Source organism: Elephas maximus, chromosome 3 (assembly GCF_024166365.1).
Source record: "Elephas maximus indicus isolate mEleMax1 chromosome 3, mEleMax1 primary haplotype, whole genome shotgun sequence".
Taxonomy (NCBI): domain Eukaryota; kingdom Metazoa; phylum Chordata; class Mammalia; order Proboscidea; family Elephantidae; genus Elephas; species Elephas maximus.
Window position 1 is genome coordinate 188,800,212 of NC_064821.1, and position 26,793 is coordinate 188,827,004.

The window sequence follows — 26,793 nt, forward strand, 5'->3', positions numbered from 1 at the left end:
GTCTACTGTCATTTTCCAGGAAAATCCAGCTTGTGCATTGGCCAGAGAGGACTACTCAAGGGGCTCTAGGCAGGTCTCAGAATCCCCACTGGGTGTAGCTCCTGCATGCCCACAATGATTTCTTGGTGACCACCAGGAAGGCGGTAATGCTTAAGGGCCCTGACCTGAGCTGGGGAGTGCAACTGCACAGGGGACCATTTAGGATTACCTTGTACTACAGCTTTTACGGCTCTCACTTGCAGATGGAACTCACCGGAGGTCTACAGCTCCAGCCTCAACAAAAAATCTCCGCCCAGAATGTATTCCTGTATCAGGGCTAGTTAACTTTGTAGGCCTTTGGAGGTAGCCTTCCAATCTGTAGCACTCGTTAGACTTGGCACGCCCTGACAGCCGCAGCCGCGTACCCATCAATAGCTGTTAGTGGGGGTCCAATGTATGATAATTTCAATGTGTGGCCTCAGTTCCCCTGAGACCCAGCAGAGGGATTCCTACACCTGTGGTGCACTTTGGCCACACCCCTAGTCAAAGGGTGAGGGACACTCCCACCCCTCGGTGGGGGAGGCTTGGGCTTCGCCTCATCTCATGGGCTCCGGTCAGAGCCTTTGGGGATCCCAGATCTTTTGTCAGGAACAATTCTACACCAAAGAAACACATTTGATAGAAGAGACAGTTTGATAGAACATACGGCACAAATAAGAAATGCCCTTGTAGGGAACTGCTGCATTTATATCCCAGACTGCTTTTCTGAGATGGATGGTGAGGCTGGGGTTGTCTTGTGCCTTCCTATCAGCCACTTAAACCTATCCTTTGAAGTTTTCAATTCCCCCTATTTCTTGGGATGATAGTGTGTAGAGTTCATTCAAGATCCAGTGGAAGCCTACGTATAAGATAAAAAGCCCCATTATGATTTACCTGCCGAGAACCCCCTGGCCTGTTGGCTCCGGAATCTCTCCCTGCACAGGGTTAGCCTTGGCCAGGGTCTGGTAGATGGGTCAGCTTTCCTGTGCTATCCTGCATTTTCTGATGACAGTGGCAGCCCACCCATGTAGGCCCAGTCCATGAAGGTGTTTTGAATCGCCATGGACGTTCCTCTGTTATATCCAGAAGGTGGTCGATTGCACATCTCTTTACTCTGGACCAGACAGTGCTTCAGCCTCTGCAGTCAGCTCGTTAAGGCCGGTCTGTTCATTGGCTGTTTCCCGCTCTCAGCATAGAGGCTTTTCTGATGACTATCCACACAAGGAACAAAAATTCTCAGGAGCAGAACGGATTTTGTTATTTTTTATTTTTTTTTTGTCCAGATGTTTCATTTCTGTAGGGGCTTGTTTTATACCTCAGTCCGACGGTTTTCAGTGGCCAGATTGAATGGCCAGTCAGTTAGATATTGCCCATGTCACAGTTCTCTTGTGCCCTCTAAAAATGGCCCTAACTGCAGCAATTCCCATCAGGACTTGGAGGCAAAAGTTTACAAAGGTGTGCATTAATATATCAACTTCACCAGGACATACAGTAAGGGTTTGTAGGGGCCCCAAGGGACTTAGCCATAGTCAGGCTGAGGTAAGTGTCTCAATGATAGTGACCTTCAGACCCAAAGCATACCTCACTGGACTTTAATTGTAACACAAGGCCTTTTCTCCTTGCTGCTGACAAAGAAATCAGGCTTAATCCTCTATTAAGAAATTATCATCCTTAATCATTTCTGAAAGAAGGTCTGGCAAAAGCTGGCAGAGCCCTCACTCATTTGTGGAGTCACATCACCACACCAAGCACAAGCCTGGGTCCAGCCCAGTTTCCTGGTAACCTGGGGGTAGGCCGCCCTCTTTTATTTTCCCCTTACCATTGCAGCTACAGCTAGGTTGCTGTTCAGTTAACTTGGCCGGGGTAGGTATCAGGGAATTCTGAGTTCTCTTCAGGGTCACTCAACACAAGTTATCTTGAAGGGCTTTTTACTCCTTTTTTTTTTTTTTTTTTTTTTCCTTTTTTCCCTGCTGTTTTAACTCTTTCTTTGCCCTGGGTGCTACAGGGTGTTCTCAGGCCAGGGACCTGTTTATCCCCTCCAACTAGCTCCAGTCCCACCCTCTAATGACTGAGCTGGCCAGGCTTCGCTGGTCACCCAGGATTCTCTTACAGAAAATCATATGGGCCAGACCTCCCCACATAGAGGTCGCTGGCCACCTCGGGATTCCCCCCAAAGATGCCTCTTGCTTCCGCAAACGGGACACTAATATTTCAGTGGAGGAGGAATATGCTGCAGGCAAATCCTCCATTTGCAGCTCTGCTTCCAGCTGTCTAATTAGGGCCACAGCGGCAGGCTCTGCATCGGATGCCCCTCTCAATGCTGCCAGTAGAAGCCACCCCACACAAGCTGCCTCAGCAGGGCAATTTGGTTTTTGCTTTGGGGTCTCCCAGTGGCCACGCAACTCCCAGAACCAAAACACAAACAGCCTCCTTTTCTTTCTCCACAAGCAAAGACTCTAGGAACTGCAACGATCCCTTTGGCATTTTCAGGGTGTCCCCATACTCATGCACAGGTCGCCAGGCATCAACAGCCTGGACTAGTGGTCCCAGGGTATGCATCCCTGCCCACCCTGGGGTTTTTCCCAACGTAGCCTACTTTTCCCCACACACGTGGAAAGGCATGGTGTGCCCTTCGGATTCCCGCTGACTATATCACTTGTCCGGGGACAGCCCCAGCAAGAAAAGACCCTCGCTATGTGTCCTGGCAGATAATCCAAAGAACTGAGGACATAGCCCTTTCCAGATTCATACCTTCAGGGAAACTTACTGACATAGGCAATCAGCTGCTTTCTCCAGGGGTGGCTGGCTGGAGTATTTTCTGCAACCACCAAGCAAGAGATCCAATCTTATATACCATTCCAGCTGGGACCAAGGCCCATTGTTTTCTTCCACGTCCTTGGGTGGTCAGTGTTCCCAAGGACTTCACGCCAAGGCCCAGATGTTTTCCTTCTTGTTGCTAAGGTATTCTTCAGCCTTGGCTGCTGGCCCAGTCATGCCCCTCCTGACCTTGTACCTTAGCCCAAGTCCATCCCAAATTCATCCCCAGCATGCTTCAGGGAAGAGCAAAGCTGATTCCATTAGGGAAGGTTTGTGTATAGATGAATATCATTACCCTACAGTCACCATCAGTGCTGTTGGAAAAATTCATATTCACAGGAGGACTCCTTAGATCAGAGGACTAGATGCAGTGCCTAGGCTGCATTGTTGTAGCTTTATGTATTTATAAAAGCCAGTCTGGGAATTGCTGCCTCCAAGCTCCACTGCACTTGTGCCTTGACAGAGCTGCCCCTTCATCCTATATCAGGAGTACATGAGAAGCTTAGTACAGCAGAGCAAGAAAAGCAGGGGCATGAATCAGGGTCAGATAAACCATCACGCTAGGTACACACAGGCTACATTGAGTTTACTTACTAATCTTTCGTGCACAACTTCACCTGTTTTTCAACACAAACTTCGTGGTTAAGTGCTACATCTCCTAACATAAAGGTCATCAGTTTGAATGTACCAGGTGCTTCTTGGAAACTCTATGGGACAGATTTACTCTGTGCCGTAGAGTCACTGAGAATTGGAATAGACTCAACACTTTCTATTTGGATATATGGGTGTAAAGAGAATATATTAAAAAAAAAAGCAACAAAGTGATTACATTAAGAGTCAGGATAGTGGTTACCTATAGTGGTGAAGAAAATGCAGGGTCTTTGGAAGAGTTGTTAATATTCTCTTTCTTGATTTTGGGTGTACTTATATGAGTGCCCAATTTAGAAGTATTAACCATGTAAGCTCTAGCTTATCAGCTTTCTGTCAATAATATTAGACTAGAGTTCTTTTCAAGAGTTTACTATTAATGACAATCACTTGGAGTTATTCTATGCACCTTGTATAAAGACTATGCTTCAACATTCTTTTTAGAGCTTGGATCACAACAAGTACAAAATTCCCTATACAGAATTGCTGGCTATAATATGATGAGAGTCAATAGATTTGATTTCCCTTTAAGATAGGAAAACAACTAGATTCACTTTCCATTTGATCACCCCTCAGAATAAGATTTTATTTTTTTAGAGTTTTAACTTATTCTTCAGTTCTTTTCATCTCTTTTGGTAATACCTTTGCACAAACGTATTATTAGTCAAAACGCTATACAAACAAAAAAGTACATATGATAGTAGAATATTATTATAAAAACTTAGGCATGTGACCATCAGTATAATATAGCTGTCAAACCTTGGATGAATACCAAAATTATTTCTATGTCCTACAGACCCAACGTCTCTAACCTCATTTGCTGACACTTTCATCTTCATTGCTGTTTTTTTGCTGCTATATTTCTCTGCCTTGGGCCTTGCTATTTCCTCTTATTGGAACAATCTATCCTAGATATACCCATGGCTCACACTTCTGTTCATTCATGTCTCTGCCCAAAATGTCACCGTGGAAGAACCTTTCTAAACAATCTTCTCTCAAGTACACCTCATGTGTATCACTCTCAGCTCTCCTCCCTGCCCTTCTGCAGTGCTCTCATTTCTCCTGCTTAAGGACAAGGACTCTGTTTGGTCACCAGTACCTGTATCTCCAGCATGTAGAATATTGCCTAGCACATAATAGGCAAACAGAAAACATTTGTGAATCAGTTAATTAATCTCTCCCTGTATATTGAGCTGAAGACATTCTTTTCCCCATTTTACAGAGGAGGAAATGATACCTGAGGTAGTTGAAGTAACTTTTTAGGGTCTCGCAAGCTACAATGTTGTTGAAACGGGTTCAAAACCACTAAAATGGTTTTTTGATATGCCCAATCCAAAAGACATATCTCAAGCAAGACTGAATTGAGTGATGGGAAAGCCTGAATCTACGACTTTAATTCATCTGATGGACATTCATCTGATGTAGTTGAAGGAAGAGTGTAAAAATGCAAAATGAAAACAAAAGCAATGTAAAGGCTCAACCACGAAACATGTGCTTTATTGAAGAAGGAGAAACGGGACAAACTCTTTATAGGATAGAGATCACTGCCTAAATTAGATAACAGATGCCAAAGAGAGATCAGGCAAAGCTTCAGTGCAAGAATGTAGACGTTGAACGTGTTAATCATTTTCCAATAATATGGTATCAACTTTAGGATCTAAGCCTTTTCTCTGTCAGCTCTTGTCTCAGAAGGAAGGTTAGGGAAGATGCAGTCTGTCACCACGGCTGAGGGAGGAGGATGGAGTCCAGAGACTGGGAAGAGCCACTGGATCACATCATTTCATGATTCTGATGAATTCTGGTGTTGTTACTTGATTTTGGGTACACACTTCTGCTGGCAGGGTTGAGGTGGCAGCACAGGAGGGCATTTCTGCTGGCATGGCGGAGGAGGGCAACACACAGGTGGGCATGGCGGAGGAGGACAACACACAGGTGGGCATGGCGGAGGAGGGCAACACACAGGTGGGCATGGCGGAGGAGGGCAACACACAGGTGGGCATGGTGGAGGAGGGCAACACACAGGTGGGCATGGTGGAGGAAGGCAACACACAGGTGGGCAAGGCTCAGGGCACTTAGGTGGGCACACCACAAGAGGTGGCAAGCAGGGCTGCTTGCACTGCTGCTGATAGTAAGACATCTTTTCTGAGTCTCTGGGAATCTGAAAAATAATCGCATGACAGTGTTTACTGTAGTGACACTCTTGCTGGCTAAGCAATTCAGTATCCTTTAAATGAGTTCAGTCAACATTCATCTAGTCCCCCCCAAAATATTAATAACTGTGTAGCTTTTCCCGCTTCCCTTTTAGCATCGATTCCTGCTATGGACTGAATTGTGTTTCCCAAAAATATGTGTTGGAAGTGTCACCCCTATACCCATGGTGAAAACCCTGGTGGCATAGTGGATAAGAGCTACAGCCACTAACCCAAAAGTGGGCAGTTCAAATCCACAGGGACTCCTTTGAAACACCGTGGGGCAATTCTTTTCTGTTGTATATGTCGCTGGAAGTCAGGATCCACTCAACCGCTACTGATTTTACCTATGGTTGTAATCCTATTTAGAAAGAGAGATTTCATTGTCATGTTAATCAAAGCATATCTAAGTGGAGTGGCGCCAAATTTAGTCACTTCTGATTTATAAAAAAGATCAGATTAGGCACGGAGATGCATACACAGGGGAAGACGGAAGTCACATGAGGATCATCTACAAGTCTAGCAACCAAGGAACACCCAGGCCTACAAACAAGGAAGGAATCAACAGGGCCGAGACCCTGACTTGGACTCGTAGCCTCCAGAACTGCGAGAATATAAATTCCTGTTCTTTAAAGTGAACTATCTATGGTATTTCTGTTATGGCAGACCAGGAAACTAAGACACTTCCCATTATCTTTTATTCTTTTTTGGCATTTTTCTCACACTACCATTTCTAAGAACAAAAATATATCCTATATTGAGGTAGCACTACGTAGGGCTGAATTTAAATGTTATCTAGAGAAAGGATACCCAACTTGCTAAACTTCTGAGCAATCCCCCCCCCAAATTGCTAACAACATCATCTGCCATGAAACCCTGAATGAAAGTCTAACCGATCTTGCCATGGGTTATTCGGGAAGAACTGCAAATGTTCAAATGAAGTTCTAAGGGCTAGTACCCGGAGAAGCAAATCTTTGGAAACAAACAGAAATGTGGGACAGGACTTTATTTCTTATTCCTCATTCTTCTTCCTTTAAGACTGTCCCTTTAACTTCATTTCCCATATGAACGTCAACAAAGCTCACCAAAGAGTAGCTAAAATATCACATAATTATACCTGCCCTCCACAAAATTCATCATCTAGGTTTCCACAAAGCCTAAAGCATTATTTTCTAAAACAAAAGTCCTTTCTACCACCAGTTAAAATCCTTATACTGCCCAACTGCCCAAAAATGCCTTGCAAGTATTGCACTTACCACAGTCTCAAAGCTGGTGCCCAACTGAGTGTCAGTAGGATGGCAGCAGGGTTGTGGAGTGTCCTTTTATAAAGGCTAGCCACCCCTTTAGAAGGGGAAGCGGAAAGATGCACTGATTTCTCAACCAAAATGCCATCTGCATGCAATTCCAAAAATGCCTTACCACACTCATGCTGATTATCACAAAACTTCCTCGTCCACCATCCTCCTCACCTGGGCAACTGCCCAGTGATTCACTTGAGACTTTGTTTTAGGAGATACAGACAGCATCATGTGGCAGGTGAGGAATATAGGAGTTCTCCAGCTGAAACCTGGTAGAGTGGTTGTCTTCCCACAAATCCCCAAACCCCAGGTTCCTTGTATATAAAATTTGCCTCCCTGTTCACCCTCCTGCCCAGCATCCCGTTTTGTACATGGGATGCAAAAACTATGCTTTACCAAGATTTATCTGAACACATTTACTCCTCACCAAAAGTTTTTATTTTTAATACAATTCACCCTTTTCGACAGCCTTTAGTTAATAGGATTCTTTTCTTGATCACTTATAGCCTTTAACAAGAGCAGTATCATCTTTCAGATATCTAGGCCATTAGAGTCACATGCTGGGGCTTTCCCTATGACTCCATGTAGTGCAGATTTACATACTGACCTGTATCTGTGGTCCTTATGACCATTAGCCACAGTGGTATATCAAAGTCTTTTTCTCCCATTTTCTTAAAACAACAGTTCAATATCTGAGCTGCATCCACTTAGAAGCTTTTGCATTCATACTTCCAAAATACTTGGTGCTTTTTTGCCCTACCTATTCAGTTGTCTTCCTCCCTGGTATTCAATGTTTAAGTAGTATTTAGTGTTATATGTCACTAATTTGTTAAGCTCCCTAGAGCCTATTTTCATCAGCTCTAAATTAGAAACAGTAATAATATCATCTCAAAAGGTTGGTATAAAAAACTAAACGAGAATACGTACCTAAATACCTAGCATAATACACATTACAGACTGACTTCTAAAGGATTATTGGCAAGGTATAAAAATAATTATCCATAATAATTAACCAGCAGTCACACAAATGTTCAGATACATGTTCAGATAAACTGTGAGGCATTGGCAGGTTCTAAAGCAGTTTAGAAGGCACAAACTCAAAAACATCCTCAATGTCTACACATTCTATCCAGTAAGAAAACTCTTCCCAAACTTCTTGTAGGGGCATTCATTGCCTATGCCTTTCTCTGAAAGACCTTCAATACAACAATTAAAGTGATTCTCAACTGGAGTATGTTAGTGGACTAGAAAAATAAAATATTTTCTTTTGACTGTATATGAGAGGAATTCCTTAAGAACAAGTGTAACTTAGCCTGGCAAATTGAAGATGAAACCACAGAGCTCTATTCTCTCTCATGATATCCAGGAAAGACAGCATGGGGCAGCTGTTTCTCCATAGCACTACAAGACACAGAACTAATTTCAGCAGGCTACTAATCTTGTTTGCAATTAGGAAAGTGACTGTTTTCAGAGGTGCCAGAAGGAACAGGGATGTCATTGGAACATGTGAGGGACTCATACAACATGCTATTTCGTATAGAAATTCTAGGAATTAGAAGTGGCTCTGGATTTTTTCTGGATACAGGAAGTAATTCAGAAATATAAGACATAAAAACAGATTTTTCAGCTTTAGACTTGCTTGCCTTGCCTCCTATGGGGTTCCTAATTCAGGCATTTATATTGGTTCCCAAAGTCATCTGACAAGGCATTGGGTTTATAAATAAAGTATGGTGGAATACGGGGGGTGGGGGTTGATTTTCTTAGAAAAGAATTAGTAATGAACATTTACAACCCTAGAGACAAAAATGATTATCTCTGGTTATACAAAGCAAAGAATCAAAGGGAAGATTGTTCATTCCTATCAAAAATGTGAGCACCTGAAAAGTTTGTAGAAATTAAATCTTTGCAAATCATGTACTAGTTACACGGAGGTTGCTGGTGGCGCTTCAATAAAATTGATATTCTTTCTTTCCAGTCAAGTCCATTCCAATTTATGGTGACCCATGTGCGCACAGTAAAGCTCTTCCTTTAAGAGGTAGTTTGCTAGGCCTGTCTTCCAAGATGCTTCTCCCTGGGCTCGAATCACCAACCTTTCAGGTCAGTAGTGCCACACAAACTTTTTGCACCACCCACGGACTTCATGACACCCAACAAAATTAATAATAAAAAAATTAGTAATAAGTACTTAATATTATCTAGTAGTGGAATGACTTCAAATTTCTTCATTTTTCACAAAATAAATTACTTACAAATTTTTTCTACTTAATAACTATCTTTAAATTTAGAATGGTCTACAACACTACCCTCTTTATTTTTCTGATATTTGGTTGTTGGTAAGACCAGACCAGTTTTCTCCTAAATATCCCACCTTCTGGATTTGTTTCATTGGTTAATTTGGTGTTACTTAACTTGTTCTTCTATTTTCCCCTGTAAATTGGACTTTAGAACTAAACTACAAACCACACTAAGTGAAAGAAACCAATTGCAAAACACTACATAAGGTAGAGTTCCATTTATATAACATTGTGGAAGATGCATAACTCTAGGGACAGAAAACTGAACAGAGTATGACAGGGACTGGGGCCAGGAGGAGAAAGGCTGCATAAAAGAAATAGAGAAATTTGAAATTACACCTTAATATAAATTTATATCTAAAAATAAGACTAAATGTGTGTGGCAATAGAACATGCTTAAGGACTGAAAGACTTATTATTGGGCTTTTTTTTAAGGACTAAAAGACTTATTATTGCAAAAATGTCAGCTTTGCTCAACCTAATCAATATAGCATAGGTGTCTTAGGGAGATAAGTACTCAACTTTCAAAACAAGCCATAGCAAGCTGGCTTCAGTCCCACAAGTCGACTAAAAATACTCCTTCTAAATTCTACTATATCTTTCCAACCATCAAATTAAATGAGTATTTCCCAGTTTTTATCTTCCTGGACTTCTTTTCTGAATTTTACAATGTCGACCAATCCATCTTTCTTTAAGTTCTGTACTTGTTGGTTTCCATGACATCTATTTTCGTGATTCTCCTAAACTTGTGCCTGGTCCTTGTTCGCCACGGTTTGAACTTCTTTCTCCAAATGTCAAATGGTTCCCTGGCCGATGACTCTTACCACCTTATGCATTCTCTGGTTATGATCCCAACCAGTCTTTAAACTTAACAGCCACAAATCTGTTATTGACCCCTACATGTCCATTTGCATTCCAGAGACCACTTCAGACTTAAGTATGCCTTTGCCTGCTGAAATCTCTATCCATATGTCCTCCAATTATCAACTGATTCTCTTTCCTACAAATGAGAAACATCTCCAGTATTCTCTACCTTGTACACCTCCAACCACTCAATCACTTCCATTACTTTGACTCTTTTTTCCTCTACTATGCTCCACTTATCCAATCAAATATCTAGTCTGCCAGTTTCTGTAATTCATTTCATCCTTCCTATGCTAACTAGCCTGGCCTTAGCTCAGGCCATCCTCATCTTTGGCCCAGATTATTACCAGACCTTCCTAACTACTCTCTCTTCCCCAGTCTTCTTTTATTCAAAACCAGCTTCCGCATTGCAGTCAGAGTGATCCATTAAAAGTCAAGTCTATGTCACTTGCATGCTTAAAGTGTCAGGTCCATTATACAGCCCTTCCTTCCCCTCTAGCTTCATTCCTTGTTACTCCATGCCTTGAAATCTATGCTGTTGTAATATCAAGATCCTTGTAATTTTTCTCACAGGCCATTTTTTTTTTTGTTCCTTCTGCTCAGTGCATTTATTCACTATACTTCTGATAAATCTTCTTCTTGCTATTTTTACCTGTCTTATGCTGACATTGGATCCCTGGTGCTGCAGTGGTTAAGAGCTGAGCTACCAACCAAAAGGTCAACAGTTCAAATCCACCAGCCACTCCCTGGGAATCCTATAGGGCAGTTCTACTCTGACCTATATTATTGCTATGAGTTATAATCTATTTGGTTAGCAAAGGATTTGGTTGTTTTTGTTTGTTTTGGCTTATCACTGACACTATTCTTAACAAAGCCATCACTCTCAATGAAAAGCCCTTTTGGGCCCTTTTCACTAAGGCATGTGTCCCACCTTAGTCTCCCAAAACACTCAGAGCTTCTTTTGTCATATCCATCTACATTTAGTGGACTTCCCACTCATCTGCTTCACCTGTAATGTGCAAGTTCTTTAAAAAGGTAGACTGCTCTTCCCTACTACTACATATTCAGGACATACCCTGAAACCTGGAACAGAGTAGGTGCTGAGTAAGTATTTGTTGAATATGCACAGGAAGACTGGCACAACATGGAGGCATCAAGAAAGTGATGCCCAGTGAGTCTTGTTTTGTGTTCAAACATAGCCTGTTACCCCGACAGGTACAGGTAGGGCCTGTGGCAACGGCAAAGCAACAAGAGAGTGCCAGTGGGATTTTGATCTCAGTTGTGGTGAGGAGCCAAAGACAGGCACAGCATTTTGGAGAAATTCACGCACAGTATATAATACCCTACTGCACGTGGAAGCAAGTTCTTATAAACGGTCAAGTTCCCCTTTGCTAGGAGCATCAGAAGAGGACTAATACCTCTTTTCCCCTCAGGGTGATGGGTTGGATCCCTGTCAACAGTGTGCTAGAATCCTGCTAGTTGTTGCCAATAGTTGGTTAAGGAAGCAAAAGCAAAGCCTATGGGCAGGGGCATACCCACTGCCTAAGGGGTGTCTTTGGACGTGTGGCTTGCACGGGGGGCCTTAACTGCCCTTCAACTGGGTGGGGCACTACACCTGGGGGGGTTGTACATAGCTGCTAATATTTACACCACCCTCCCCAGTGTTCCCAGCAATTGGGAAACTCTAACAGCCCGGCTCAGGTACCAGTGTACATCAAGGTAGTTTTGCCCCTTGTCCCAGTTTTTGCCCCAGGCCACCACTACACATGTGGAGAAGCTGGTAGAGGTGCTAGCCAGACATACCACAGCTATACTTAACAACACCAGGTGAGCTATCATTCTTCTGAATGGGGAGACTCAACAAATACAGAAGATCGTTTCAGAGTAGGATGGCCGTTGACACCCTGACCGCCACCCAGGGTCCTGTGCCACAATAAAAACTGAACGTTGCATGCATACGTCTGATGCCTCTAGATTGTGTCTTTGGCTCTGTAGGACTTGCAGCAACACATCCCTCCTATCAAACGTGACTCCACTGACCCTGTCTCCTGCTATCTGCAATTCCTCCCGTCTGCCTGGAGGACAGGCTTCTGAATGATATTGGGACTCGTATTACTATGTGTTCTCCTGTGTTGCTGGTTATACTAAGTATGTGGTCTGGTTTCACAACGCTCCTCTGCTTCCAAAGTCTGAGGGCTATTGCAGAAGAGGGGGTGGTAAGATTGTAAGGACATTGGCAGGGTATGCACAGGTGGATTGTAGGGTAATGCTATTCAGCTTATACACCCGCTCTCTAATGCAATCGGCTTTGTTCTTCTCCGAAGCATGCTGGGGATGAATATGGGATGGACTGGGTCTTCGGTAAAAGGCTGGGAATGGCATGACTGGGCCAGCAGCCAAGGCTGAAGAATGCCTTAGCAACAAGAAGGAAAACAACTGAACCTGAATGTGAAGTCCCTGGGGACACTGCGTGGCCAAGGAAACGAGAGGAAATACAATGAGCCTTGAATAGGACAATCATATAGTCTACTATGCTGGGAATGACAACTTGAAGAGGATCAGTCTTCCGTTCATTGTTAGAAAGAATGTTTCATGACCTATCCTGAAGTACAACGCTGTCAGTGATAGGATAATATCCAAACGCCTACAAGGAAGACCAGTTAATACAAATATTATTCAAATTTACGCACCAACCACTAGGGCCAAAGATGAAGAAATAGAACATTTTTTCAGCTGCTACAGTCTGAAATCAATGGAACATGCAATCAAGATACATTGATAATTACTGGCAATTGGAATGCTAAAGTTGGAATGAAAGAAGAAGGACCAGTAGGTGGAAAATATGTCCTTGGTGAGAGAAACAATGCTGGATATCGAATGATAGAATTTTGCAAGACCAACGACTTCTTCATTGTAAATACCTTCTTCACCAACATAAACGGTGACTATACAGATGGACCTCGCCAGATGGAAAGCACAGAAAACAAATTGACTACATCTGTGGAAAGAGATGATGGAAAAGATCAATATCATCAGTCAGAACAAGGCCTCGGGTCGATGTGGAACAGATCATCAATTGCTCATAAGTAAGTTCAAGTTGAAACTGAAGAAAATCAGAGCAAGTCCATGACAGCCAAAATATGACCTTGAATATATCCCACCTGAATTTAGAGACCATCTCGGAAACAGATTTGACACATTGAGCACTAGTAACCGAAGACCAGATGAGTGGTGGAATGACATCAAAAACATCATCCACGAAGAAAGTAAGAGGTCACTGAAAAGACAGGAAAGAAAGAAAGACCAAGATGGATGTCAGATGAGACTCTGAAACTTGCTCTTGAGCATCGGGCAGTTAAAGCAAAAGGAAGAATTGACGAAGTAAAAGAACTGAACAGAAGACTTCAAACGGCCTCTCGAAGAGACAAAGTAAAGTATTATAATGACATGTGCAAAGAGCTGGAGATGGAAAACCAAAAGGGAAGAACACGCTCGGCATTTGTCAAGCTGAAAGAACTGAACAAAAAATTCAAGCCTCGAGTTACAATAGTGAAGAATTCCATGGGGAAAACATTAAACGACGCAGTAAGCATCAAAAGAAGATGGAAGGAACTCAGAGTCATTATATGAAAAAGAATTAGTCGATATTTAACCATTTCAAGAGGTGGCATATGATCGGGAACTGATGGTACTGAAGGAAGAAGTCCAAGCTGCTCTGAAGGCATTGGTAGAAAAGAAGGCTCCAGGAATTGATGGAATATCAATTGAGATATTTCAGCAAACAGACGCAGCGCTGGAAGTGCTCACTCGTCCATGCCAGGAAATATGGAAGACAGCTTCCTGGCCAACTGACTGGAAGAGTTCCATATTTATGCCTATTCCCAAGAAAGGTGATCCAACCAAATGTGGAAATTATAGAACAATATCATTAATATCACACGCAAGGAAAATTTTGCTGAAGATCATTCAGACGAGGCTGCAGCAGGATATCCACAGGGAACTGCCAGAAATTCAGGCCGGTTTCAGAAGAGGATGTGGAACAAGGGATATCATTGCTGATGTCAGATGGATCCTGGCTAAAAGCAGAGAATACCAGAAGGGTGTTTACCTGTGTTTTATTGACTATGTAAAGGCATTTCACTGTGTGGATCATAACAAACTATGGATAACGTTGCAAAGAATGGGAATTCCAGAACACTTAATTGTGTTCATGAGGAACCTTTGCATAGATCAAGAGGCAGTTGTTCAGATAGAACAAGGGGATACTGATTGGTTTAAGGTCAGGAAAAGTGTGGGTCAGGGTTTTATTCTTTCACCATACCTATTTAATCTGTATGCTGAACAAATAATCCAAGAAGCTGGACTATATGAAGAAGAACGGGGCATCAGGTTTGGAGGAAGACTCATTAACAACCTGTGTTGTGCAGATGACACGACCTACCTTGCTACAGGTGAAGAGGACTTGAAGCACTTACTAATGAAGATCAAACACCACAGGCGTCAGTATGGTTTGCACCTCAACATAAAGAAAACAAAATTCCTCACAACTGTACCAATGAGCAACATCAGGATAAACGGAGAAAGGATTGAAGTAGTCAGGGATTTCATTTTACTTGGATCCACAATCAATAGCCATGGAAGCAGCAGTCAAGAAATCAAAACACAGATTGCATTGGGCAAATCTGCTGCAAAGGACCTCTTCAACGTTTTGAACAGCAAAGATGTCACCCTGAAGACTAAGGTACGCCTGACCCAAGCCATGGTATTTTCAATCACATCATGTGCATGTGAAAGCTGGACAATGAATGAGGAAAACCGAAGAAGAGTTCATGTCTTTGAATTGTGGTTTTGGCAGAGAATATTGAATATACCATGGACTGCCAAAAGAACAAACAAATCTGTCCTGGAAGAAGAGCAACCAGAATGCTCCTTACAGGTAAGGATGGCGAGACTGCATCTTACATACTTTGGACATGTTGTCAGGATATTTCATGTCTTTGTGCTGATGGTGCTCAGTGACCAGGGGGATTTTGAGGAGGACTGCTATTTATCAGATACAGAGTCCATCTTTGTTTTTTCAGACTTTGATATTGTGGGCTACCATGGGGGTGAGTGATGACTGAAATGACATATCTCTTCTTGGAGTCTTCAAGCCCATGAGCTGAAGATTGTAGGAGGAAGACAGTAAATATGTTACTTTTGCTTTATTGGAAAGCACCAGTTCTGTTTACTTGAGGGGGCAGGGTCAGGGCTTAGGTATGAAAGAGGAGAGAGAGAGCGGGCCGTTTTTCTTGCTGTTGCTATTAGGAATATTTCCTGGGACTAAGAGAATAGCAACAACACCAGAAGACCAGTTGAAAGAAGCTTCTCATATGTGCTCGTTTTCAGTTAAACATCAGAAGCCTAGATGACTAACTTAAATACCTTGAGAGAAAAGGCTCATATGTACTCAATACCTTCTTCACTCTCAGTGACTAAAAACCTTCCATTCCCTCAACCATAACCAGAAGTAACACTGCAAGCACAGGAGCCTCCATGGTATCAGGCTGTTCAAAAACCAGTTCTCTCTGAGTCTATCCATGGAAACCTGGTGGTCAGACACACATTAAGAATGGTTCTCACATCTGCCCTACCAAACCACTCAGCACATAGGTGCAAGGAGGAAGAAAAGGCAGGAAAGGGGTTAGAAATTGTGTCATGTGAAGCCCTGGGCATGCCTGACTAGGAAAGAAGAGACTTGGGTCTTCTTTAAGTTTCTCCTGTCCTCAGAGAACCCAATTATTTTTACCTTGGGTCAACTTGATTGATGGAAACAAAAATAATTTCCATAAGATTTACATCAAGGAGAGGTGAGGAGATCTTTGTGTAGGAGTAAATCTAATCCTGCTTCCTATAATTCTGATTGGTTCAGGTGGATGCATGTTTTTGGGAAGGCTAACAAAGTGGAAAGACTAAATATCTGGAAAATCATGGGCCCTTGGCATAGGTGGTCTCCTCTTTGGAAAGTATAGCCAACCACATTCAATTTTTCAGAACACAGCCTCTTCCATGAGATTGTCTCCTGGTTGTCAGTCATGTTTGAACACAAAACAACACTCACGGGGCATCATTCTCTTGATGCCTCCATGTTGTGCCAGTCTTCCTGTGCATATTCAACAAATACTCACTCAGCACCTACTCTGTTCCAGGTTTCAGGGTATGTCCTGAATATGTAGTAGTAGGGAAGAGCAGTCTACCTTTTTAAAGAACTTGCACATTACAGGTGAAGCAGATGAGTGGGAAGTCCACTAAATGTAGATGGATATGACAAAAGAAGCTCTGAGTGTTTTGGGAGACTAAGGTGGGACACATGCCTTAGTGAAAAGGGCCCCAAAGGGCTTTTCATTGAGAGTGATGGCTTTGTTAAGAATAATGTCAGTGATAAACCAAAACAAACAAACAAAAACAACCAAACCCTTTGCTAACCAAATAGATTACAACTCATAGCAATAATATAGGTCAGAGTAGAACTGCCCTATAGGATTCCCAGGGAGTGGCTGGTGGATTTGAACTGTTGACCTTTTGGTTGGTAGCTCAGCTCTTAACCACTGCAGCACCAGGGATCCAATGTCAGCATAAGACAGGTAAAAATAGCAAGAAGAAGATTTATCAGAGGTATAGTGAATAAATGCACTGAGCAGAAGGAAAAAAAAAAAATGGCCTGTGAGAAAAATTACAAGGGTCTTGATATTACAACAGCATAGATTTCAAGGCATGGAGTAACAAGGAATGAAGCTAGAGGGGAAGGAAAGGCTGTATAATGGACCTGACACTTTAAGCATGCAAGTGACATAGATTTGACTTTTATTAAGCTTCAAGTGAACATTTACAAATCCAATCAGTCTGTCACATATAAGTTTACATACATCTCACCCCCTGCTCCCACTTGCTCTCCCCTTCTTGAGTCAGCCCTTTCAGTCTCTCCTTTTGTGACAATTTTGCTGGCTTCTCTCTCTCTCTATCCTCCCATCCCCCCTCCAGACAAGAGTTGCCAACACAATCTCAAGTGTCCACCTGATATAATTATTTCACTCTTCATCAGCATCTCTCTCCCACCCGCTGACCAGTCCCTTTCATGTCTGATGAGTTGTCTTTGGGTATGGTTCTTGTCCTGTGTCAACAGAAGGTCTGGGGAGCATGGCCGCCGGGATTCCGCTAGTCTCAGTCAGACCATTAAGTTTGGACATTTTATGAGAATTTGGGGTCTGTATCCCACTGATCTCCTGCTCCCTCAGGGGTTCTCTGCTGTGCTCCCTGTCAGGGCAGTCATCTATTGTGGCCGGGCACCAACTAGTTCTTCTCGTCTCAGGATGATGTAGGTCTCTGGTTCATGTGGCCCTTTCTGTCTCTTGGGCTCTTAGTTGTCGTGTGGCCTTGGTGTTCTTCATTTTCCTTTGCTCCAGGTGGGTTGAGACCAATTGATGCATCTTAGATGGCCACTTGTTAGCATTTAAGACCCCAGACGCCACATTTCAAAGTGGGATGCAGAATGATTTCATAATAGAATTATTTTGCCAATTGACTTAGAAGTCCCTGCAAACCATGTTCCCCAGACCCCCGCCCTTGCTCCGCTGACCTTTGAAGCATTCATTTTATTCCGGAAACTTCTTTGCTTTTGGTCCAGTCCAACTGAGCTGACCTTCCATGTATTGAGTGTTGTCTTTCCCTTCACCTAAAGCAGTTCTTATCTACTGATTAATCAATAAAAACCCTCACCCACCCTCCCTCCCTCTCCCCCTCGTAACCACAAAAGTATGTGTTCTTCTCAGGTTTACTATTTCTCAAGATCTTATAATAGTGGTCTTATACAATATTTGTCCTTTTGTCTCTGACTCATTTGGCTCAGCATAATGCCTTCCAGGTTCCTCCATGTTATGAAATGTTTCACAGATTCGTCACTGTTCTTTATCGATGCATAGTATTCCATTGTGTGAATATACCACAATTTATTTACCCATTCATCCGTTGATGGACACCTTGGTTGCTTCCAACTTTTTGCTATTGTAAACAGAGCTGCAATAAACATGGGTGTGCATATATCTGTTTGTGTGAAGGCTCTTGTATCTCTAGGGTATATTCCGAGGAGTGGGATTTCTGGGTTGTATGGTAGTTCTATTTCTAACTGTTTAAGATAACGCCAGATAGATTTCCAAAGTGGTTGTACCATTTTACATTCCCACCAGCAGTGTAAAAGAGTTCCAATCTCTCCGCAGCCTCTCCAACATTTATTATTTTGTGTTTTTTGGATTAATGCCAGTCTTGCTGGTGTGAGATGGAATCTCATCGTAGTTTTAATTTGCATTTCTCTAATGGCTAATGATCGAGAGCATTTTCTTATGTATCTGTTGGCTGCCTGAATATCTTCTTTAGTAAAATGTGTGTTCATATCCTTTGCCCACTTTTTGATTGGGTTGTTTGTCTTTTTGTGGTTGAGTTTTGACAGAATCATGTAGATTTTAGAGATCAGGCGTTGGTCGGAGATGTCATAGCTGAAAATTCTTTCCCAGTCTGTAGGTGGTCTTTTTACTCTTTTGGTGAAGTCCTTAGATGAGCATAGGTGTTTGATTTTTAGGAGCTCCCAGTTATCGGGTTTCTCTTCATCATTTTTGGTAATGTTTTGTATTCTGTTTATGCCTTGTATTAAGGCTCCTAGGGTTGTCCCAATTTTTTCTTCCATGATCTTTATCGTTTTAGTCTTTATGTTTAGGTCTTTGATCCACTTGGAGTTAGTTTTTGTGCATGGTGTAAGGTATGGGTCCTGTTTCATTTTTTTGCAAATGGATATCCAGTTATGCCAGCACCATTTGTTAAAAAGGCTATCTTTTCCCCAATTAATTGACACTGGTCCTTTGTCAAATATCAGGTGTTCATACGTGGATGGATCTATTTCTGGGTTCTCAATTCTGTTCCATTGGTCTATGTGCCTGTTTTACCAGTACCAGGCTGTTTTGACTATTGTGGCTGTATAATAGGTTCTGAAATCAGGTAGAGTGAGGCCTCCCACTTTCGTCTTCTTTTTCAGTAGTGCTTTTCTTATCCGGGGCTCCTTTCCCTTCCATATGAAATTGGTGATTTGTTTCTCTATCCCCTTAAAATATGACATTGGAATTTGGATCAGAAGTGCGTTAAATGTATAGATGGCTTTTGGTAGAACAGACATTTTTACTATGTTAAGTCTTCCTATCCATGAGCAAGGTATGTTTTTCCACTTAAGTATGTCCTTTTGAATTTCTTGTAGTAGAGCTTTGTAGTTTTCTTTGTATAGGTCTTTTACATCCTTGGTAAGATTTATTCCTAAGTATCTTATCTTCTTGGGGGCTACTGTGAATGGTATTGATTTGGTTATTTCCTCTTCGGTGTTCTTTTTGTTGATGTAGAGGAATCCAAGTGATTTTTGTATGTTTATTTTATAACCTGAGACTCTGCCAAACTCTTCTATTAGTTTCAGTAGTTTTCTGGAGGATTCCTTAGGGTTTTCTGTGTATATAATCATGTCATCTGCAAATAGTGATAACTTTACTTCCTCCTTGCCAATCCGGATACCTTTTATTTCTTTGTCTAGCCTAATTGCCCTGGCTAGGACTTCCAGCACGATGTTGAATAAGAGCGGTGATAAAGGGCATCCTTGTCTGGTTCCCGTTCTCAAGGGAAATGCTTTCAGGTTCCCTCCATTTAGAGTGATATTGGCTGTTGGCTTTGCATAGATGCCCTTTATTATGTTGAGGAATTTTCCTTCAATTCCTATTTTGGTAAGAGTTTTTATCATAAATGTGTGTTGGACTTTGTCAAATGCCTTTTCTGCATCAATTGATAAGATCATGTGGTTTTTGTCTTTTGTTTTATTTATGTGATGGATTACATTAATGGTTTTTCTGATATTAAACCAGCCTTGCATACCTGGTATAAATCCCACTTGATCAGGGTGAATTATTTTTTGGATGTGTTGTTGGATTCTATTGGCTAGAATTTTGTTGAGGATTTTTGCATCAATGTTCATGAGGGATATAGGTCTATAATTTTCTTTTTTTGTAATGTCTTTACCTGGTTTTGATATCAGGGAGATGGTGGCTTCATAGAATGAGTTGGGTAGTATTCCGTCATTTTCTATGCTTTGGAATGCCTTCAGAAGTAGCGATGTTAACTCTTCTCTGAAAGTTTGGTAGAACTCTGCAGTGAAGCCGTCCGGGCCAGGGCTTTTTTTTGTTGGGAGCTTTTTGATTACCGTTTCAATCTCTTTTTTTGTTATGGGTCTATTTAGTTGTTCTACTTCTGAATGTGTTAGTTTAGGCAGGTTGTGTTTTTCCAGGAATTCATCCATTTCTTCTAGGTTTTCAAATTTGTTAGAGTACAATTTTTCATAATAATCTGAAATGATTCTTTTAATTTCATTTGGTTCTGTTGCTATGTGGTCCTTCTCGTTTCTTGTTCGGGTTATTTGTTTCCTTTCCTGTATTTCTTTAGTCAGTCTAGCCAATGGTTTATCAATTTTGTTAATTTTTTCAAAGAACCAGCTTTTGGCTTTGTTAATTCTTTCAATTGTTTTTCTGTTCTCTAATTCATTTAGTTCAGCTCTAATTTTTGTTATTTGTTTTCTTCTGGTGCCTGATGGATTCTTTTGTTGCTCAGTTTCTATTTGTTCAAGTTGTAGGGACAGTTCTCTGATTTTGGCTCTTTCTTCTTTTTGTATGTGTGCATTTATCGATATAAATTGGCCTCTGAGCACTGCTTTTGCTGTGTCCCGGAGGTTTTGCTAGGAAGTATTTTCATTCTCGTTGCTTTGTATGAATTTCCTTATTCCCTCCTTGATGTCTTCTATAACCCAGTCTTTTTTCAGGAGGGTGTTGTTCATTTTCCAAGTATTTGATTTCTTTTCCCTAGTTTTTCTGTTATTGATTTCTAGTTTTATTGCCTTGTGGTCTGAGAAGATGCTTTGTAATATTTCGATGTTTTGGACTCTGCAAAGGTTTGTTTTATGACCTAATATGTGGTCTATTCTAGAGAATGTTCCATATGCGCTAGAAAAAAAAGTATATTTTGCAGCAGTTGGGTGGAGAGTTCTTTATAAGTCAATGAGGTCAAGTTGGTTGATTGTTGTAAGTAGATCTTCCGTGTCTCTATTGAGCTTCTTACTGGATGTCCTGTCCTTCTCCGAAAGTGGTGTGTTGAAGTCTCCTACTATAATTGTGGAGGTGTCTATCTCACTTTTCAATTCTGTTAAAATTTGATTTATGTATCTTGCAGCCCTGTCATTGGCTGCATAAATATTTAATATGGTTATGTCTTCCTGATCAATTGTCCCTTTTATCATTATATAGTGTCCTTCTTTATCCTTTGTGGCGGATTTAAGTCTAAAGTCTATTTTGTCGAAAATTAATATTGCTACTCCTCTTCTTTTTTGCTTATTGTTTGCTTGATATATTTTTTTCCATCCTTTGAGTTTTAGTTTGTTTGTTTCTCTAAGTCTAAGGTGTGTCTCTTGTAGGCAGCATATAGATGGATCGTGTTTCTTTATCCAGTCTGTGACTCTCTGTCTCTTTATTGGTGCATTTAGACCATTTACATTCAGCGTAATTATAGATAAATAAGTTTTTAGTGCTGTCATTTTGATGCCTTTTTATGTGTGTTGTTGTCAATTTCATTTTTCCACATACTTTTTTGTACTGAGGCGTTTTTCTGAGTAAATTGTGAGATCCTCATTTTCATAGTGTTTGACTTTATGCTAGTTGAGTCGTTATGTTTTTCTTGGCTTTTATCTTGAGTTATAGAGTTGTTATACCTTTTTGTGGTTACCTTATTATTTACGCCTATTTTTCTAAGTAAAAACCTAACTTGTATTGTTCTATATCGCCTTGTATCACTCTCCATATGTCATTTCAATGCCTCCTGTATTTAGCCCCTCTTTTTGATTATTGTGATCTTTTACCTATTGACTTCCATGATTCCCTGCTATGTGTATTTTTTTTTTCAATTAATCTTAATTTGTTTGTTTTTGTGATTTCCCTATTTGAGTTGATGTCAGGACGTTCTGTTTTGTGACCTTGTGTTGTGCTGATATTTGATATCATTGGTTCTCTGACCAAACAATATCCTTTAGTATTTCTTGTAGCTTTGGTTTGGTTTTTGCAAATTCTCTAAACTTGTGTTTATCTGTAAATATCTTAATTTCGCCTTCGTATTTCAGAAAGAGTTTTGCTGGATATATGATCCTTGGCTGGCAGTTTTTCTCCTTCAGTGCTCTGTATATGTCGTCCCATTTCCTTCTTGCCTGCATGGTTTCTGCTGAGTAGTCTGAACTTATTCTTATTGATTCTCCCTTGTAGGAGACCTTTCTTTTATCCCTGGCTGCTTTTAAAATTTTCTGTTTATCTTTGGTTTTGGCGAGTTTGATGATAATATGTCTTGGTGTTTTTCTTTTTGGATCAATCTTAAATGGGGTTCGATGAGCATCTTGGATAGATATCCTTTCGTCTTTCATGATGTCAGGGAAGTTTTCTGTCAGGAGTTCTTCAACTATTTTCTCTGTGTTTTCTGTCCCCCCTCCCTGTTTTGGGACTCCAATCACCCGCAGGTTATCCTTCTTGATAGAGTCCCACATGATTCTTAGGGTTTCTTCATTTTTTTAAATTCTTTTATCTGATTTTTTTTCAGCTATGTTGGTGTTGATTCCCTGGTCCTCCAGATGTCCCAGTCTGCATTCTAATTGCTCGAGTCTGCTCCTCTGACTTCCTATTGCGGTGTCAAATTCTGTAATTTTATTGTTAATCTTTTGGATTTCTACATGCTTTCTCTCTATGGATTCTTGCAACTTATTAACTTTTCCACTATGTTCTTGAATAATCTTTTTGAGTTCTTCAACAGTTTTATCAGTGTGTTCCTTGGCTTTTTCTGCAGTTATCCTAATTTCATTTGTGATATCATTAAGCATTCTGTAAATCAGTTTTTTATATTCTGTATCTGATAATTCCAGGTTTGTATCTTCATTTGGGAAAGCTTTTGATTCTTTTGTTTGGGGGGTTGGAGAAGCCGTCATGGTCTTTTTCTTTAAGTGGTTTGAAATGGATTGCTGTCTCCGAGCCATCACTGGGAAACTAGTTTTTCCAGAAAATCCGCTGACTGGTACGCTGGCTCCAGGCTCTGAAAACAATCGCTGCTTCCCCGTATTAGTTCGTTCTCCGTCTCTAAATCTGTGTTTGTTGTTCAGGGTTCGTAGATTGTTATGTATGTGATCGATTCACTTGTTTTTCCGTGTCTTTGTTGTAACAGGGATCCGAGGTAGCGTCTGCCTAGTCCGCCATCTTGGCTCCCTCCTCAGATTTGACTTTTAACGGATCACTCTGACTGCAATGCGGAAGCTGGTTTTGAATAAAAGAAGACTGGGGAAGAGAGAGTAGTTAGGAAGGTCTGGTAATAATCTGGGCCAAAGATGAGGATGGCCTGAGCTAAGGCCAGGCTAGTTAGCATAGGAAGGATGAAATGAATTACAGAAACTGGCAGACTAGATATTTGATTGGATAAGTGGAGCATAGTAGAGGAAAAAAGAGTCAAAGTAATGGAAGTGATTGAGTGGTTGGAGGTGTACAAGGTAGAGAATACTGGAGATGTTTCTCATTTGTAGGAAAGAGAATCAGTTGATAATTGGAGGACATATGGATAGAGATTTCAGCAGGCAAAGGCATACTTAAGTCTGAAGTGGTCTCTGGAATGCAAATGGACATGTAGGGGTCAATAACAGATTTGTGGCTGTTAAGTTTAAAGACTGGTTGGGATCATAACCAGAGAATGCATAAGGTGGTAAGAGTCATCGGCCAGGGAACCATTTGACATTTGGAGAAAGAAGTTCAAACCGTGGCGAACAAGGACCAGGCACAAGTTTAGGAGAATCACGAAAATAGATGTCATGGAAACCAACAAGTACAGAACTTAAAGAAAGATGGATTGGTCGACATTGTAAAATTCAGAAAAGAAGTCCAGGAAGATAAAAACTGGGAAATACTCATTTAATTTGATGGTTGGAAAGATATAGTAGAATTTAGAAGGAGTATTTTTAGTCGACTTGTGGGACTGAAGCCAGCTTGCTATGGCTTGTTTTGAAAGTTGAGTACTTATCTCCCTAAGACACCTATGCTATATTGATTAGGTTGAGCAAAGCTGACATTTTTGCAATAATAAGTCTTTTAGTCCTTAAAAAAAAGCCCAATAATAAGTCTTTCAGTCCTTAAGCATGTTCTATTGCCACACACATTTAGTCTTATTTTTAGATATAAATTTATATTAAGGTGTAATTTCAAATTTCTCTATTTCTTTTATGCAGCCTTTCTCCTCCTGGCCCCAGTCCCTGTCATACTCTGTTCAGTTTTCTGTCCCTAGAGTTATGCATCTTCCACAATGTTATATAAATGGAACTCTACCTTATGTAGTGTTTTGCAATTGGTTTCTTTCACTTAGTGTGGTTTGTAGTTTAGTTCTAAAGTCCAATTTACAGGGGAAAATAGAAGAACAAGTTAAGTAACACCAAATTAACCAATGAAACAAATCCAGAAGGTGGGATATTTAGGAGAAAACTGGTCTGGTCTTACCAACAACCAAATATCAGAAAAATAAAGAGGGTAGTGTTGTAGACCATTCTAAATTTAAAGATAGTTATTAAGTAGAAAAAATTTGTAAGTAATTTATTTTGTGAAAAATGAAGAAATTTGAAGTCATTCCACTACTAGATAATATTAAGTACTTATTACTAATTTTTTTATTATTAATTTTGTTGGGTGTCATGAAGTCCGTGGGTGGTGCAAAAAGTTTGTGTGGCACTACTGACCTGAAAGGTTGGTGATTCGAGCCCAGGGAGAAGCATCTTGGAAGACAGGCCTAGCAAACTACCTCTTAAAGGAAGAGCTTTACTGTGCGCACATGGGTCACCATAAATTGGAATGGACTTGACTGGAAAGAAAGAATATCAATTTTATTGAAGCGCCACCAGCAACCTCCGTGTAACTAGTACATGATTTGCAAAGATTTAATTTCTACAAACTTTTCAGGTGCTCACATTTTTGATAGGAATGAACAATCTTCCCTTTGATTCTTTGCTTTGTATAACCAGAGATAATCATTTTTGTCTCTAGGGTTGTAAATGTTCATTACTAATTCTTTTCTAAGAAAATCAACCCCCACCCCCCGTATTCCACCATACTTTATTTATAAACCCAATGCCTTGTCAGATGACTTTGGGAACCAATATAAATGCCTGAATTAGGAACCCCATAGGAGGCAAGGCAAGCAAGTCTAAAGCTGAAAAATCTGTTTTTATGTCTTATATTTCTGAATTACTTCCTGTATCCAGAAAAAATCCAGAGCCACTTCTAATTCCTAGAATTTCTATACGAAATAGCATGTTGTATGAGTCCCTCACATGTTCCAATGACATCCCTGTTCCTTCTGGCACCTCTGAAAACAGTCACTTTCCTAATTGCAAACAAGATTAGTAGCCTGCTGAAATTAGTTCTGTGTCTTGTAGTGCTATGGAGAAACAGCTGCCCCATGCTGTCTTTCCTGGATATCATGAGAGAGAATAGAGCTCTGTGGTTTCATCTTCAATTTGCCAGGCTAAGTTACACTTGTTCTTAAGGAATTCCTCTCATATACAGTCAAAAGAAAATATTTTATTTTTCTAGTCCACTAACATACTCCAGTTGAGAATCACTTTAATTGTTGTATTGAAGGTCTTTCAGAGAAAGGCATAGGCAATGAATGCCCCTACAAGAAGTTTGGGAAGAGTTTTCTTACTGGATAGAATGTGTAGACATTGAGGATGTTTTTGAGTTTGTGCCTTCTAAACTGCTTTAGAACCTGCCAATGCCTCACAGTTTATCTGAACATGTATCTGAACATTTGTGTGACTGCTGGTTAATTATTATGGATAATTATTTTTATACCTTGCCAATAATCCTTTAGAAGTCAGTCTGTAATGTGTATTATGCTAGGTATTTAGGTACGTATTCTCGTTTAGTTTTTTATACCAACCTTTTGAGATGATATTATTACTGTTTCTAATTTAGAGCTGATGAAAATAGGCTCTAGGGAGCTTAACAAATTAGTGACATATAACACTAAATACTACTTAAACATTGAATACCAGGGAGGAAGACAACTGAATAGGTAGGGCAAAAAAGCACCAAGTATTTTGGAAGTATGAATGCAAAAGCTTCTAAGTGGATGCAGCTCAGATATTGAACTGTTGTTTTAAGAAAATGGGAGAAAAAGACTTTGATATACCACTGTGGCTAATGGTCATAAGGACCACAGATACAGGTCAGTATGTAAATCTGCACTACATGGAGTCATAGGGAAAGCCCCAGCATGTGACTCTAATGGCCTAGATATCTGAAAGATGATACTGCTCTTGTTAAAGGCTATAAGTGATCAAGAAAAGAATCCTATTAACTAAAGGCTGTCGAAAAGGGTGAATTGTATTAAAAATAAAAACTTTTGGTGAGGAGTAAATGTGTTCAGATAAATCTTGGTAAAGCATAGTTTTTGCATCCCATGTACAAAACGGGATGCTGGGCAGGAGGGTGAACAGGGAGGCAAATTTTATATACAAGGAACCTGGGGTTTGGGGATTTGTGGGAAGAC

At 40.8% G+C, this 26,793-nt stretch overlaps 1 protein-coding gene and 1 long non-coding RNA gene across 7 annotated transcripts in view; both read right to left on the bottom strand.

Moving 5' to 3' along the window:
• Positions 1 to 26,793, bottom strand: part of LOC126073658 (uncharacterized) — a 372,441-nt gene that overhangs the window by 240,801 nt on the left and 104,847 nt on the right. Inside the window, exon 1 of one of the 6 annotated variants that reach the window (XR_007516804.1) lies at positions 2,786 to 2,816. The exons of 4 other annotated variants lie outside the window; for them this stretch is intronic. This is a non-coding gene — a long non-coding RNA (uncharacterized LOC126073658). Of the gene's footprint in view, positions 1 to 912; positions 1,102 to 2,785; positions 2,817 to 26,793 lie in introns of those variants that run through there. One more of the 6 variants, XR_007516821.1, reaches the window with a different exon arrangement.
• LOC126073656 (small proline-rich protein 2E-like) lies at positions 5,291 to 5,620 on the bottom strand. The gene is made up of 2 exons (XM_049880541.1): positions 5,487 to 5,620; positions 5,291 to 5,378 (listed from the first exon to the last, which is right to left on the bottom strand). The coding sequence occupies exons 1-2, from the start codon at positions 5,618 to 5,620 to the stop codon at positions 5,291 to 5,293; spliced, it is 222 nt and encodes a 73-aa protein (XP_049736498.1).

Coding starts and splice junctions, on each gene's coding strand:
- LOC126073656 (XM_049880541.1), bottom strand. CDS start 5,620: ATGTCTTACTATCAGCAGCAGTGCAAGCAGCCCTGCTTGCCACCTCTT. Junction 5,379..5,486: donor CCTGTGTGTTGCCCTCCTCC/ACCATGCCCACC, acceptor CCCACCTGTGTG/TTGCCCTCCTCCGCCATGCC.